The 14,360-nt window shown below is 38.1% G+C and overlaps 1 protein-coding gene across 1 annotated transcript; it reads right to left on the bottom strand.

Annotated features, from left to right (window-relative positions):
• Positions 1-288: 288 nt before the first annotated feature.
• LOC104898753 (MLP-like protein 43) lies at positions 289-2,908 on the bottom strand. Its single transcript, XM_019250798.3, has 2 exons — positions 2,625-2,908; positions 289-921 (listed from the first exon to the last, which is right to left on the bottom strand). Exons 1-2 carry the CDS (start codon positions 2,815-2,817, stop codon positions 644-646), a joined length of 471 nt encoding a protein of 156 aa, XP_019106343.1. The 5' UTR covers positions 2,818-2,908; the 3' UTR covers positions 289-643.
• Between the last annotated feature and the right edge of the window lie 11,452 nt (positions 2,909-14,360).

Genomic DNA, 14,360 nt, shown 5'->3' with positions numbered 1-14,360 from the left:
TTCCTCGTTAAATCTCTCTTACATACTTTGAGTTCCTATTACTTTTAAAGATCTAAATTCTGCAATCAAAGTTGAAAATTTTGTATATGAACTCCAGTACAATTTACCCCCTCATGTAGTTCCCCTAGAGTATCATCTTTAATTAAAATTGTTTCTTTTATAATAGAATATTTGTCTTTATTATTTTCTTTGGGGACCTTTATCCTCTCGTGCTTGGCAAAAAATAAAACAATAAAAGTTATAAAAAGGTAACAAATCGTCGAATGTTTAAGAGTAGCAAACTGTCGATTATATAGAATATACTTGACATTTCTCAATACTATTATCACAAAGATGATAACATACATTTAAAAAGAATGCATTACAATTCGTGCTTTATTTTCGTGGTATTAGAAAAACACGGAAGATAGTGATATGTACTACATTCCACAGTTGATCTTGAATACCATGACTTTATAAGACCTTAGCAAATAAGCTAGTTGACATTCATGCATAACAATACATGTCACATGTAAGTGAAAAACATGTCAAATATTACATCTCACACAACTTAAAAGAAACAATACTCCTATCACAATGCAAGTAGAAACCCAAGTAATGAAGCAAGCAGTGCTAGATATATGGGCTATGGCTCAATGTAAGCCTATTTATCTTGGCAATGGTGATGATCATCAATCTCTTTCGCCAGTCCGAGCAATGCATCCATTAAAGACGATGGCTCAGGAACCCCTGGATGCTTCTTCTCGTATTCGAATATCCATTTTACTAAACTAATTTCCTTACCTTCTGGTATCACGTGATAAGTTAGAACAAAGGTGTTATAGTCTTCCATCAAATCTCCTTCCAGCATCTTGAATTTGATGATCTTATTCTCCTCGTCGATCAATTCAAGTATTTGCTTTGCAGATTGACGCTTCCCATCTACAATATAATAGAAGCATATGTCAAAGAAATGTTACAAGTATACAAGATTGAACAACAATTAATCATAGAAGCTCTACTTTTTATGTTTTGGCTAACATAAGTGTTTTCTATTATGAAGGGGTTTGCAGAAGTTATCTTAAGTAATAGAGATTATCCGGCCTCCATTACAAGTAGTTATATCGTCTATTATTGGATATTTGGACTTTTTCCGGTGATTAACTCCCAAATTGTACTGGTTTGCTTTGGATTTTTTTTGAATAAAATTTAATTTTTGCCATAAGCTACTTAATATAAAAATTTGAGGTACAAAACTACGTTAAATTTCTTTTTTTTTTGTGGCAAAAAGGTATCGGTGGCCGGATACCAATGGCCTGGACTGTTTTCCCGCTTTGACCCACATGTATCTTGCACTCAATTTTATTTTAGTTCTTTTTATTCATTTTTCCTCTCTTTTTGGCATGATTTCTTCCCATCCCCTTTTTAAATTCAGCCATTAGGCTCTTTTTTTATTAGGCCAAAATCGTAAAAATCTGGTGTGATTCAACCTCATTCTTTGTAATTTTGAATAGGAATTTAACAATTTATCCATTCCTAAGTGAAATATCATCTTTTCTAATGATAGGACTAATTAAAGAAGGGAATGGGGAAGAATCTTGTTAAAAGTAAGAGAGAAATGCAAGAGAGAGGTAAAAGGAACAAAAGGAGAAAAATAAAAATCAAAGCCACAATGTCTTGAAAAATAAAGTCAACCCACTAAAATCTAGCTATTGGTAATATCTTGCCAAAAAAAAAAAAAAAAAGAATTATAAGGTAGTTTTGGCCTCATTATTTTTATTAGACATTTTCGCAATAAGTATATTACTTCTCTCTATGTAATTTTTTTAGTCTTTATGTAATTTTGATTTTTCTCCATGTGCTAAAGCTTGAAAGTGTTTTTTTTTTAATCCAGTTTAGGTTGGACTAAATGTTCCTTTATTTATCGATTTACAATTCTTCGAATCGTTCATCTATAATCATATGGATCAAAAGATTGATAGCGAAAAATCGATAAAATCATAAAAAGTGCTAAAACATAGTTGAAATAAATATGAGAGTCATTCTATCAGGACATGGATTCAATTTGATATCGAAATCTATCAAAAAAATGGCCACACCTTAAACTATATTAAAATTTTCTCGTTTTATATGAGCTCCAACGTTTCCTTATATGAAAATTTCCCAATAATTACAACTTTTTCTTATTTGATAACATCTTATCATTATCTCTCTTTTATCACATAAGTACATGCCACTTTTTGTTTATCTATATCTCCCTTATCTTTACATGACTATCCTAAACAAATAATTCTTCCGTTTTGATTTACTTACAACAAAGGGAGATGCATAGTAATTTAGGTGAATAGAGAGGGAAAAAAGACAAGCCATGGGATGAGAAGAGACATAAAGGAAAGATTTTTCATAACAAATAGTACTGTAAGTAAATTAAAATAATTCAAAGTAATAAGTGTTTCAAGTAAATCACAATGGAGGGAGTATATGCCTAAGAATGATGTTTAGTAACAATAGTGAAACGGATGGTGTATATATTTGATATTTCCACCTTATTTGCAGAGAAAGAAAAGCAACGTATATATACTTCAAAACGGGAGCAATAAAGTAAAGCTTGTAAATTAACGAGTTTGAGCATGAATCACAATCACCTAAAGTATAATTCCAGCATATTTTAGATCCGGCAGTACCAAAAGCACCATCATGCAAGTCACAGCCATGCACAAACTCAGGATGAATGTTGCAGATGTGATGAGGTCTGTCTTGGAACAGTTCATGGAAGGCATCACCCCCTGCAACTCTTATCTCTATCTCACCTTCTAGCTTACGCTTTAGACCTGCCATAGATTATAGATAGTGATCGCCAATTTACTCAGTGAAGTTACTATTAGTGGAAAAGGGCAAGTACTTTATTACTTAGGTCACAAAATGAAGGATATCAGGTGTGTTCTTTTATAGGAAATAGGAAATAGGAAATATCCTGTTGAGTAGTTGACCTATAGGCTATAGCTGTACATGCATCATTGCAGATCTCAATGACTGATCCGCTTGCCTCATCTCCTGTCATTATTCATTCATGCTAAAATTTGTAACTACTCTTATTTTAAGTAATGCTAAAATTCATAATACTTATCCTATCATGATTCATTCAATGACCATTCTGTTTTAAGTCTTTCAAGCATTATAAGTCATGAGATAAACATGTGCTTTGGAGTAGACCACCTATTCCACACATATCTATCTCAATGCACTTTGTCAATTTTTCTTGTCAACTAATTGTAGCATTTCTTGATAGAGAACTTTGTCATTTTCCTAAAATTAGCTTCACAATAAATTTGCTTTGCTTCCTCCTTCAACTTACAAATCTGTTTCCAGTACCAGCTGCACCCAGATTGTAGAACCTAATTCCATCAGTTTGCATCTTTGACATACACCCCATTCATCCATTTGATCCACAAAGAATCTTGCTTAGCTGTAAAAGCCCATACATGTTTCATCATAGCAGCCTTGTTTCATATTTGTATATTTCTCACTTCCAAACCCCTTATTGTCACAACACACTCTCTCCCAAGCAACATTGTCAGCTTTTATGCTAAAGTAAGAGCCATGCCACAAATAAGCTCTACAAATTTACTCAATTTCCATTAGCACAATCTTGGAGAGAATATAGGGTTGTGCACAATATATAATGTGTATGCTTAAGAGTACAAAATTTACTGCCACATTTTAATCTTAGCACACATTTTTTCCACCAGAGCATGATACTTAGACGCAGAAAACCTTTTTGCAAAAATGCACACCCATATGTATTTGAAAGGCAATCTACTATGCCTGAACCTTGAAACATCCTTTATCCTCTGAATATCATATTACTCCACTCTCAGATTTAATCTCATTTATCCTTAAACCAGAAGAGTTAGAGAATAAATGAAAAAACTTGAAGCATCAAATAAACTGAAGGAAAATCTCCCTTGCAACATAATATCATATCATCAGTAAACACCAACTGATTGAGCTTAATACTTTTGCATCTAGGATGGAAAGAGAACTGAGGGAATTCATGAAGCATTTATTCTCATTATCCTTGATATATACTCCATGCATAACACAAATAGCAGGGGGATATGGGGTCCTTCTGTCTAAGTCCCCTCTTAGCCAAAAAAAAAAAAATAAAAAATGAAGGGAGCTATTGAGCATGAGAGAGAATTTAGGTGTTCTCCCATACACCATAATAAGCTTAATGAAATGACTTGGGAAATTCAAATGTTCTATCGTAGGCTTTTTTTATGTCAAGTTTCATCAAAGCACTAGGTCCAGAGCCCTACCTACCATAGTGTTTAACTAGATCCTAACACACCATAATGTTACGCACTATAAACCTCTCCAGACAAAAGCACCTTCATTTTCAGCTATCAAACTAGGCAACACCATTTTCAATCTATTACACCAGACTTCTGTAATACTTTTGTAAAGAGCATTACAACAAGCAATAGGTCAAAATTCCATAACACTACTAGGACATACTACTTTAGGAACCATGTACAAAATAGTAGTATTTACCTCCTTGAGAAGATTACCTAAGTGAAGGCAATCAAGAAATGCATCAGTGATCTCTTGGCCCACAATGGCACATGCATCTTTATAGAAGTAGCCTGCAAAGCCATCTAGGCCAGGAGCTTTCTCCCAGGAATAGACCATATTGCATTTATCACTTCCTTAGCTTGTAAAGGCATATTTAGCATCTGAATCTGCTTTTCTATGATTTTTGGGCCCTTATCGATCACCCCCACCCCTCTTTACACGCACTCTATTTGTCATAGCAGTTTCAAGCAATTCATGATAATATTCCAAGAAAGTCTATGAAACCTTTTTGGGGTCATCCTGCCACTTTCCAGCATTATCATTGATTGCATAGACAATATTTTTAACCCTCCTAACTTTAATGGATTGGTTGAAAAGGTGGGTATTTTTATCACCCTCCTTACACCAATTCATCTTAGCCTTTGGACCTAAGAAGGACAGGTAAAGCGTATGAACTCTTCTATACTCCATGTCAACGTTATATATCTTCAGCTTCCTGTTTCTATTGATTGGTAACATCATTCTGTAATTCAGCTTGACATCTAGTCAGATTGTGCAAAGTATGAATATCAGCATCATTCATATCATTAAACCCTTCAACATTCAACTTTTTCAAGGCTCTTTTTATCTTATTCAATTTACTCACCACTTTTTACATGGAGGCACCAACCACATTTGTATCTCACATGATCTAATAATCTGCTGGAATTTACAGCTAAGCTCCACGTAGTTAATACTTAAATAGTTGTCTCCCAGACTAAACTTGAGGATACCCATTGACTATGATTGGAGAATGGTCAAAGCTACCCTATGGCATAAAGTGAGCATCAACATCAGGGAACATTTAACACCAAGCATCATTCACCATCACATTGTCTAATTTGCTAAACACACTAATCTCCTCATGTTGCTTTTTATTCCAGGTAAACAGACAACTAGTACTAGACAAATCAGACATCCCACATTTCATCATACATTTCAGAATGTATATTATTTCATGAGCTCTCACTAAGGAACCAATTCTCTCTTCATGTTTCATTACACAATTGAAGTCTCCTGTCGTGATCCAAGGACCAGTTATAGTCTCGTGAATATGATTTAGATCCTCCCACAACTCCTTCCTATTAGCAACAATATTAAAAGCATAGATGAAAGTATCACCAAATGGAGGATTACCGTTAATCCTATAAGTAATTACACAATGAATTACATGACCGATAACCTTTATTATGTTGACATGAAAACTATTTGGAATCCAAGCATAAAGAATCCTCCCACTTTATGAGCCACCACTTTTGAAGTGAAACACCACCCTACAAACAACCTTTGATAAAGCACTCTTAGGTTAGGAGTAGCCTTTACCTTTGTCTCAAGGAGACTAACAACCCCCATAGCTTTCATGTTGAGAAATTTCTTAACATCTAACTATTTTTGGTGGCTATTAATCCCCCTGACATTCCAACAGTTTAACTTATCCAGTGTTGTCAAGAGGTTATCCCTCTCCTGAGTCGGGTACTATAACATTTGTGCTCTAGGTTTGTAAAACCACCACCTCATTCACTTGAACATTCAACCGATCAAACTCATTTTGAGTTACAGTTGGTTTAGGAGAAACTACCAACCTTTATGCAGGATTCATCACCTATTAAAATCCCTTCTCCATTTCCTGTCCAGGGCCACTATCACCTTGCACCACCTCAAAACAGGTTTTTCTTTCTGTCTCCATTCCTGCCTTTTCACAACAATTCTACATTATTTACTCTTATTATGACCCATTCCTTTACATACATTGCAAGAAATTAGTCTCCATTCACACTCCACCTTCACCATAGTTAACTAGTGTCTCTCATTAAAAAATGAGATCTCATCTGGGAAGGCTTGCTCCATCCGAACTTCTAACAAAACCCTAGCATATTGCAATTTTCCACGTTTAAGAGTGGCTTGATCACACTTCACCACTTTCCCAATCTGGCTAACAATTTTGTTAAGACATCCCTCCCCCAATACAAGTGCACATGAACCCAAGTAGGGCTTTGATATCTTCTTATATCATATCAATGTTAGGCTTCCATGGCTTCACCATAACTGGCTTATTATCAAAAATGTGAGAGTCATTTAAAACATGGTCCCTCTTCTCCACAGACCAAAACCTAACCATAAACACCCTTTTTTTCACTATCATCGCCTTATCTACTCCCTGATTTCTCCACACCCTCTTAACAAATAATCCTTCCATAACAAAGAGGGGGGGGGGGATTAATACCAATCACATAATAGAAAATTTAGCAGGCCCAATAATCAATTTCAGGTTGCATTTCGTTAATGTCAATTTTAATAGGGGGGACAGAACGAACCACCATTATCATTCACATCAGTAGCAAGATAAACTAGGATAGGAACGGGGTCAATACTCACTGTTTTATCGGGTGGCTCCAGTTTTCTCCCTCCTTTAGAACGCTGAATCGCTTCCATCCATTATGATAAATTGGTACGCAGCTCAGGTTGATGTTGCAACGATGCCAGAGAGGTTTGAGGCGATAAAATAAATCCCCTCTTGGATTATTACAACATCCTCATCCAATGCGGAAACACCTAAGACGGCGTCCATTGATTTCGATGCTTTGGCCTGAGATTTAGATTGGGCCTTTCATTCTTTCAGGCGGCATCATCACGGTTGCTTTCTTCCCAGGAGCCTTGAATTTTCTGGCCATGGCCACTGACGTCACTCAGAAGGGATACCAAGGGAGCTAGAGAAGCTCATATAATATATAAGATCCTCTTTAGAGAAATCTTGAGTTGACAACACCCGACATTTTCCCACTTAACAACACCCGACATTTTCCCACTAAAAACCACCAAAATTTTCATGCATTAATTATTCATTATTAAAAATGATAAATTAATATATTGAAAACATTTGTTGAGACAAATTCAACGATATCTTGTATGTAAATATTGAATTTTTGCACATGTTATAAAAAAAGGTCAAAATAGCATATGTGAATAGTGTATTATAAGTCCAAATGGAGCTAGCATATATCTAAAAATCAGATAGAGTATAATATGTTTTAGATGGGCGTATGGTGAACTCTCTTGATGTATGCTTTGCATATATAAGATTAAATGCTAATGTTATTATCTAATCAGCTGCATATAAATTGCAACATTCACTTATATGGAATCTATACTAATATATTAAAAGGCACTTCTAAATAAAGTATAGTCCCACGTGATGTTATGTCTTATAGTGTTTCGTTCATGTACTCCACATACAATAAAAAATTTAGAAAAAGCATGCAATAAGATTTTATCCCATGACTTCAAACTTATATGTACTAAATTCCTAACCGTTAAACCAAATAATATTTTGCTGTTATGATGTTAAAGTAAAATATTAATAAACAAAGATTATAATTACAATCTTATCTTATTTCATAATAGGTTCTCTCTACGTCTGGCATCATATCATATATCCATCTTTTTATCTATTTATGTCTATCTTGTAATCACATGAACTCTTAATTAATGAGTATGTCGTCTCTATATGTTACAAAATTAATATCTAACAGTGGCGATGTAATTTATTAGTCTACACTTTCTTCAAATTTACAGGATAGACGATAAGTTGTAGATACCAAGGTTGATATGGTGTTTTATAATGTTAGTAGCTTTCGAATCAAAGCGCGATGGCCAAAAATAAAGTATTCCATTTGTATTTTTATTTTTATTTTTTTCACTTGTAATTTTAACAATATTCAATTCAGAGATAATTTTCTAAATTATTCTGAAAATATAAGAAAAAAATATAATCATGTGAGATCTTATTTGATTCATCTTAGTGAGTATGTTATTAATATTTAATCGTTATAGTTTTTATTAATATGTAATGAATAATACTTAACGTCAAAAAAGTGCATTGACAAACACGCAAAATGAAAAGTAGGAAAGATAAAAAGAAAAAATACATAAAGAGTATACGGCAATTATACTCCCTCCGTTTCATTTTAATTATTACACTTTGATATTTTACACTATTCACAAATTTCACTTTGACCATCATTTGTGATTTATAAGCGAATGAAAATATAGTCATGTGGGATCTTGTTAGATTCATCATAACACGTATTTTATTAATATGTATTTTTTTATAATTTTTTACAAATACAAAACCAAAGATATATGACCTCAAAGTTTTGCATTGGCATGTGAGAAAAGTGTAAGTGTGTAGATTAAAATGAAACAGAGGGAGTATACATTATGTCTTTTATCTTACCATGTAATTCTCGAAAGGGACCCCACAAAAAATATAATGAATATTTCCTGTTTTATTTTGAAGTTCTTATTTACCTTTAAATTTATAAATGTAAATTTTTGAGCACTAATATTTTTATACGCAACGACATTTTTTTTATAGTCATCAAAACACTGATAATTTGAATGTATACTAAAAAATGAAAATAACTAGATACTATCACACGATTGTCGTAATTCTTACATATATCTATGACTATTTATGGTCAAAAATGTGTTATATGCATGATAATGACATTTTGAAACAAAAAGATTGAAAAAATGAAGCAAGGGGTGTTATAGTCGGGAAATTTAGAAAACATGCATGGATATACTATTGCAGTTAAGCTAAAGTTGTTCGATCAGATTTCGATGGGAACAAAACCATCAATGTAATATCAAACCAATGGGCAGGCCGGAAGGGCATCGAGAGAAGTTAAACACAACTTGATAATATACACAAATTATTAAAGAAACATTTTTAAGCAAGTCTACACTACACGTGGTATTATTCTTTTAATTGTTTCAATTCTTTTCATGTCATCAACAAATATATAAAAAAAAAAGTAAGAAACATGCTTCATACAAGATTCGACCATGTGACCTAAACTTAATATAGTTAAGTTTTAACCAATGAACTACTCCCTCCGTTTCCTAAAGATCTTCCCTCTTTCCGTTTAAGGGTGTTTCCAAAAGATCTTCCCTCTTTTGCTTTATTCTTTATTTGGCAAAACAAATTTCCCTATTTACCCTCTTATGTCACTATCATATGGTCCACCATTACATTATCAATTTAATTTTACTCCCTTTCTCTCTCATACTTTAACCCCTTTTTATTTGTTTATTTATATTAACCCCTTTCTCTCTCCTACTTTACTCACACCATGCCCCACACAACTTGATTTTCCTTGGTATCTGTAGGAACAGTAAGTGGGAAGATCTTTAGGAAACAGAGGGAGTATACAACACTATATGCAATCCTTTCACATGAAAATATTAATAACCTGAGGAATTGCTCAGGCCTAATAACTAGTCTATTAATAAAGGTTGTCACCTTACCAGAAAAAAAAATTATTGCAAATTATAAAATCTTGTCACAAAGTTAAATAATAAATTACACTGCACCAAGCTATTTAACGCGTTGTGGCTCGGTGCGGCTTGGGCCAAAGTAAAAGAGCAGTGCAGTCTGCTTTTGAAAAATAACTAGTTCTTAGGCCCGGGTTATTCCCCGGGTAAGAAAAAATAATTTATTAATATAATTGCATGGGGGCTGACTAAGTTGCATACCGGTTTACCAAGGCCGAAATACATTAATGAGGTCACACATGTTTTCTACAGAACCGTTAACTTCTTCATGCCGGTTCTATTGAGATGCCTTACCAGTATCATCTTACGGGCCTATTGCCAAGAGTTTGGGCTTGATCTAGTTCTATTTATCAGCGCCTACGGGCCTAGAGATAGATTTTGCATACAAGATAAGAGTGATCCTAAGGGAATATACATGGAATATCCCCCGTAAATACAGGGCCCAACTTGTATACAGGCCTATCCGGGTTCCCTATAAATACCCCGTTGATCTGAGTCATAAGGTACGTTCACGAATCCCAAGAATTTATACTTGAGACCTACCGGTTTACCCATAACTAACTTAGGCATCGGAGGGGCGTTCCTCAGATCAACCCCCGAGGCTAGTTTACATGTTCTCTCTTGCAGGAATTGGAACCGGCTTGATTGGCTAAAGACATCCCGGTTCGTACCCTAAAACTTGTCCCATACCGAAACAATTGACGCTAGAAGGAGGGGCGAACAATACCTTGTAGTCTAAGCCATTTCTTGCAAAGAAAGCAACCATCATGGATCCTAATCAGCAATTTGGGATGCCAGAAACTAACGAAAACTATGTGCCTGTTGAGAAAACTCCCCCAAGATTCTCAACTCCGCTGTCGGCCGTAAGACAAGGTTGGCCGCCTACCGACAAAGGGAGGAAAACTCCTGAGACTCCTCAAGAGAACATCTTCCATACCATGCAGCATATGTTCAGCCCAGAACAACTTTGAAGTGCTGCAGAACTCTTCCAGGCCATGGCAAGCCATACCCCACCGACCGGTCCGCCCGCTAAGCGACCTCTGAGTAGAGCCCATAACCCAGTGAGAAAACTTCGTTCAATGGGACGGGCTGCCAGGGAGAGCGAGGCCGACATGACCAGGATCAGGTGGCCAACTCCAAGACCCCCACAGAGTATATGGGGAAGAAGAGGAAGAAGAGGAGGAAGCTCAGGATACAGAGGTCCAACAACATTCTTCTTATCTCAGGAAGGGAAGTGAGTACAGGCGAAGAGCGCCGGTATCCTTGCGAAACTCACCATTTTCCACTGCTATCCTCCAAGAGCCCATGGAGAAGATCGAAATGCCGACATGTAAGTATGACGGTAAGACTGACCCGGAAGATCATATATCAGCCTATGAGGGGCACATGCTGCTGTGCACCAACACCGACTCAGTGTGGTGTAAGGTGTTCCCTCTCTACACTAACTGGGCTAGGCCAGACGTGGTTCAAGAGCATAACACCGGCAACAATCTTTGACTTCCGCCAGCTTACATCAATGTTTGTTACACACTTTGTTAGCAACAAGCACAGAGAGAGGACTACTGGCGAGCTGATGTCGGTCAAGCAGGGGGAGACAGAAAGTCTGAGGGACTATGTAGGGCGTTTCAACGTAGAAGCTGTTACCATCCCCATTCTCCAGCAGGAAGTTGCCATCCTAGCCCTCATGAAAGGCCTAAAGGAAGGAACTCCCTACAGAAATTATTTGGGTCGCAAAAAGCTCACCAACCTAACAGAGGTCTTAAGCAAGGCAAATGACTTCATCCGGGGGGAAGAATTTGACAAGGCATCACATGCCAAAAGGCCGATAGCAGATGAGAAGGATAAATAGAGGGAGAATGATCGCAAAGACGACAAGTACCGGAAGGATAAGAAGCCGGACACCACCAACAGAAGGGAGGAAAGTAACTCTGTGAAGAAGGGCCACGAAGGTCGGCCTGACAAATATCATAACTACACTCCTCGTACGACATCCCGGGCTCGGATATACGAGTGGCATAAAGATGATGATAAGTGGCGGAGGCCTAGGAAGATGTACTACAAGGGCCGGGATAAATCGAAATGGTGTGAATTTCACAGGAACTACGACCACATAACCGAAGACTGTAAAGACCTCAAGGAAGGGATCGAAGACCTCATCAGAAGAGGCTACTTCACCCAGTACCAAGCGAGGATTGACCGGAAGTCTCCATCTAGAGAGGACGAAAACGGTAATAGAAGGCCAGTGAAGGATAGGGTCACTAAAATCCATATCATATCTGGGGGACCGACGAGAGGTGGAAGCATACATGGTGCCAAAGCTAGCCTGAAAGAAGTCAAGCACCAAGTAAACTACCACAATGTAGGAAAGTGGCCGGCACCTCCAGCCATGCCTTCTGTAGCTTTTACGTGAGAGGACGCCAAGGGCATTGTCTATCCCCATGACGATCCTTTGGTAGTATCTCTACAGATATCAACTGCAATGGTGCACCACGTACTGGTAGATGGAGGAAGCTCTGCCAATATCCTGTATAAGGAAACATTCAAAAAAATTGGCTTCGACACTGCATGTCTGAAGCCGGTTTCGTATCCTGTTATCGGTTTCACAGGGGCATCTGTCGTCCCAGAAGGAACCATCAAGCTGGCTGTAAAGCTGGGGGAGGGATCTCATTCTAGAGACCTGCTAGTAGAATTCCTCGTTGTTGATGTCCCGGCAGCGTACAACGCCATCATAGGACGACCCCTGATTCATGACGCCCAAGCTGTGGTATCTACCTACCACCTTACAATGGTCTATACCTCCAATGACGGTAACCCCGAGAAGCTGAAGGGGAACCAAGAGTCAGCAAGGGCCTGCTACTTGATCGCTCTCAGGCACTCCAACCATAAGCGTCCCGCTGATACACCGCCATCAGAGCGGAAGAGACGAAGGCTAGAGAATAAGGCCAAAAAAGATCTATCAATGGAGAATTTCAAGGGAAGGCCAGCAGATCAGCCGAGACCTAGCCCAGAAGGAGAGATAGAAGAAGTAAGCCTAGAGCTGGACAGGCCGGAAAGAACTATAAGGATTGGAGCGAATTTGGCAGAAGATGTCAAGGTCAACCTGATTACCTTGCTAAGAGGTCACGCAGACATCTTCGCATTCTTTGCAGATGAGATGCCGGGCATCGACCCAGAGTTCATGGTGCACCGGCTGAACGTCAATGAAGACGTCAGACCGGTAAAACAAAAAAAGAGACATTTCTCCAGCGAGAAAAATGCAGCCATCATAGAGGAGGTGGACAAGCTGTTGGCAGCAGACTTCATTGAGCCTTGCGACTACCCTGAGTGGCTGGCAAACGTGGTCATGGTGAAAAAAGCCAATGGATCATGGCGAATGTGTGTCGACTTCACCGACCTTAACAAAGCCTGTCCCAAGGACTGCTACCCCTTGCCCAGAATAGACCAGTTGGTAGACTCGACTAGCAGCCACGCCTTACTAAGCTTTATGAACGCTTTCTCTGGGTACCATAAAATAAGCCTAATAGAGTCGGATAGAAACAAAGCGGCCTTTATCATGGAAGCAGGGGTCTATTCATACAAAGCCATGCCTTTTGGGCTAAAAAATGCCGGTGCCACCTATCAAAAGTTGGTAGACAGGATCTTCGAGCACCTGAAAGGCCGGAATGTAGAAGTATAGGTTGACGACAGTATAGTAAAAATCTTGACAGAAGAAGAGCATGTTGTCGACTTGGAAGAAACCTTCGCCACACTCCGGAAGCATCAGATGAAGCTGAACCCCAAAAAATGCGTGTTCGACGTAAGATCCGGCAAGTTCCCGGGGTTCATGGTAAGCGAAAGAAGCATAAACGCCAACCCCGACAAAGTCAAGGCCATCAGCGACCTCCCGAAGCCGAAGAGCATCCGGGACATTCAAAGGCTGACAGGAAGGATGGCGGCCCTCACCAGGTTTATCTCCAAATCAGCAGAAAAAGCACTGCCTTTCTTCAAAATCCTTAGAGGAAATAAGAAATTTGAATGGGGGGATGAGCAGTAGCAGGCTTTCGAGGAAGTGAAAGCGCACTTTAAAAAGCTACCGACAATAACCCGGCCAGATCTGGGAGATAAACTACAGCTCTACGTCTCGGTGTCTGAGAAGACGGTGGCAGCTGTGTTACTGGTAAACAAGAAAGGGCAGCATAACCCCATATACTTTGTGAGTCATGTATTGGTCGGAGCAGAGCAAAGATATGAGCTGTTGGAGAAAATGGCATATGCCGTCCTGATCGCGGCAAGGAAATTGAGACCATATTTCGACTCCCATACCGTCCAAGTACTCACTAATCAACCTCTAGAAAAAGCTCTTCATAAGCTCAATACAACCGGCAGACTCCTAAAGTGGGCAATAGAACTCTCTGAGTTCGACATCGAATATCGGCCCCGTACAGCCATCA

The sequence above is a fragment of the Beta vulgaris genome, chromosome 7, assembly GCF_026745355.1.
Source record: "Beta vulgaris subsp. vulgaris cultivar EL10 chromosome 7, EL10.2, whole genome shotgun sequence".
Lineage (NCBI taxonomy): Eukaryota > Viridiplantae > Streptophyta > Magnoliopsida > Caryophyllales > Amaranthaceae > Beta > Beta vulgaris.
The sequence above is the reverse complement of the archived record's forward strand: the minus strand, read 5'-3'. Positions and strand labels throughout refer to the sequence as shown.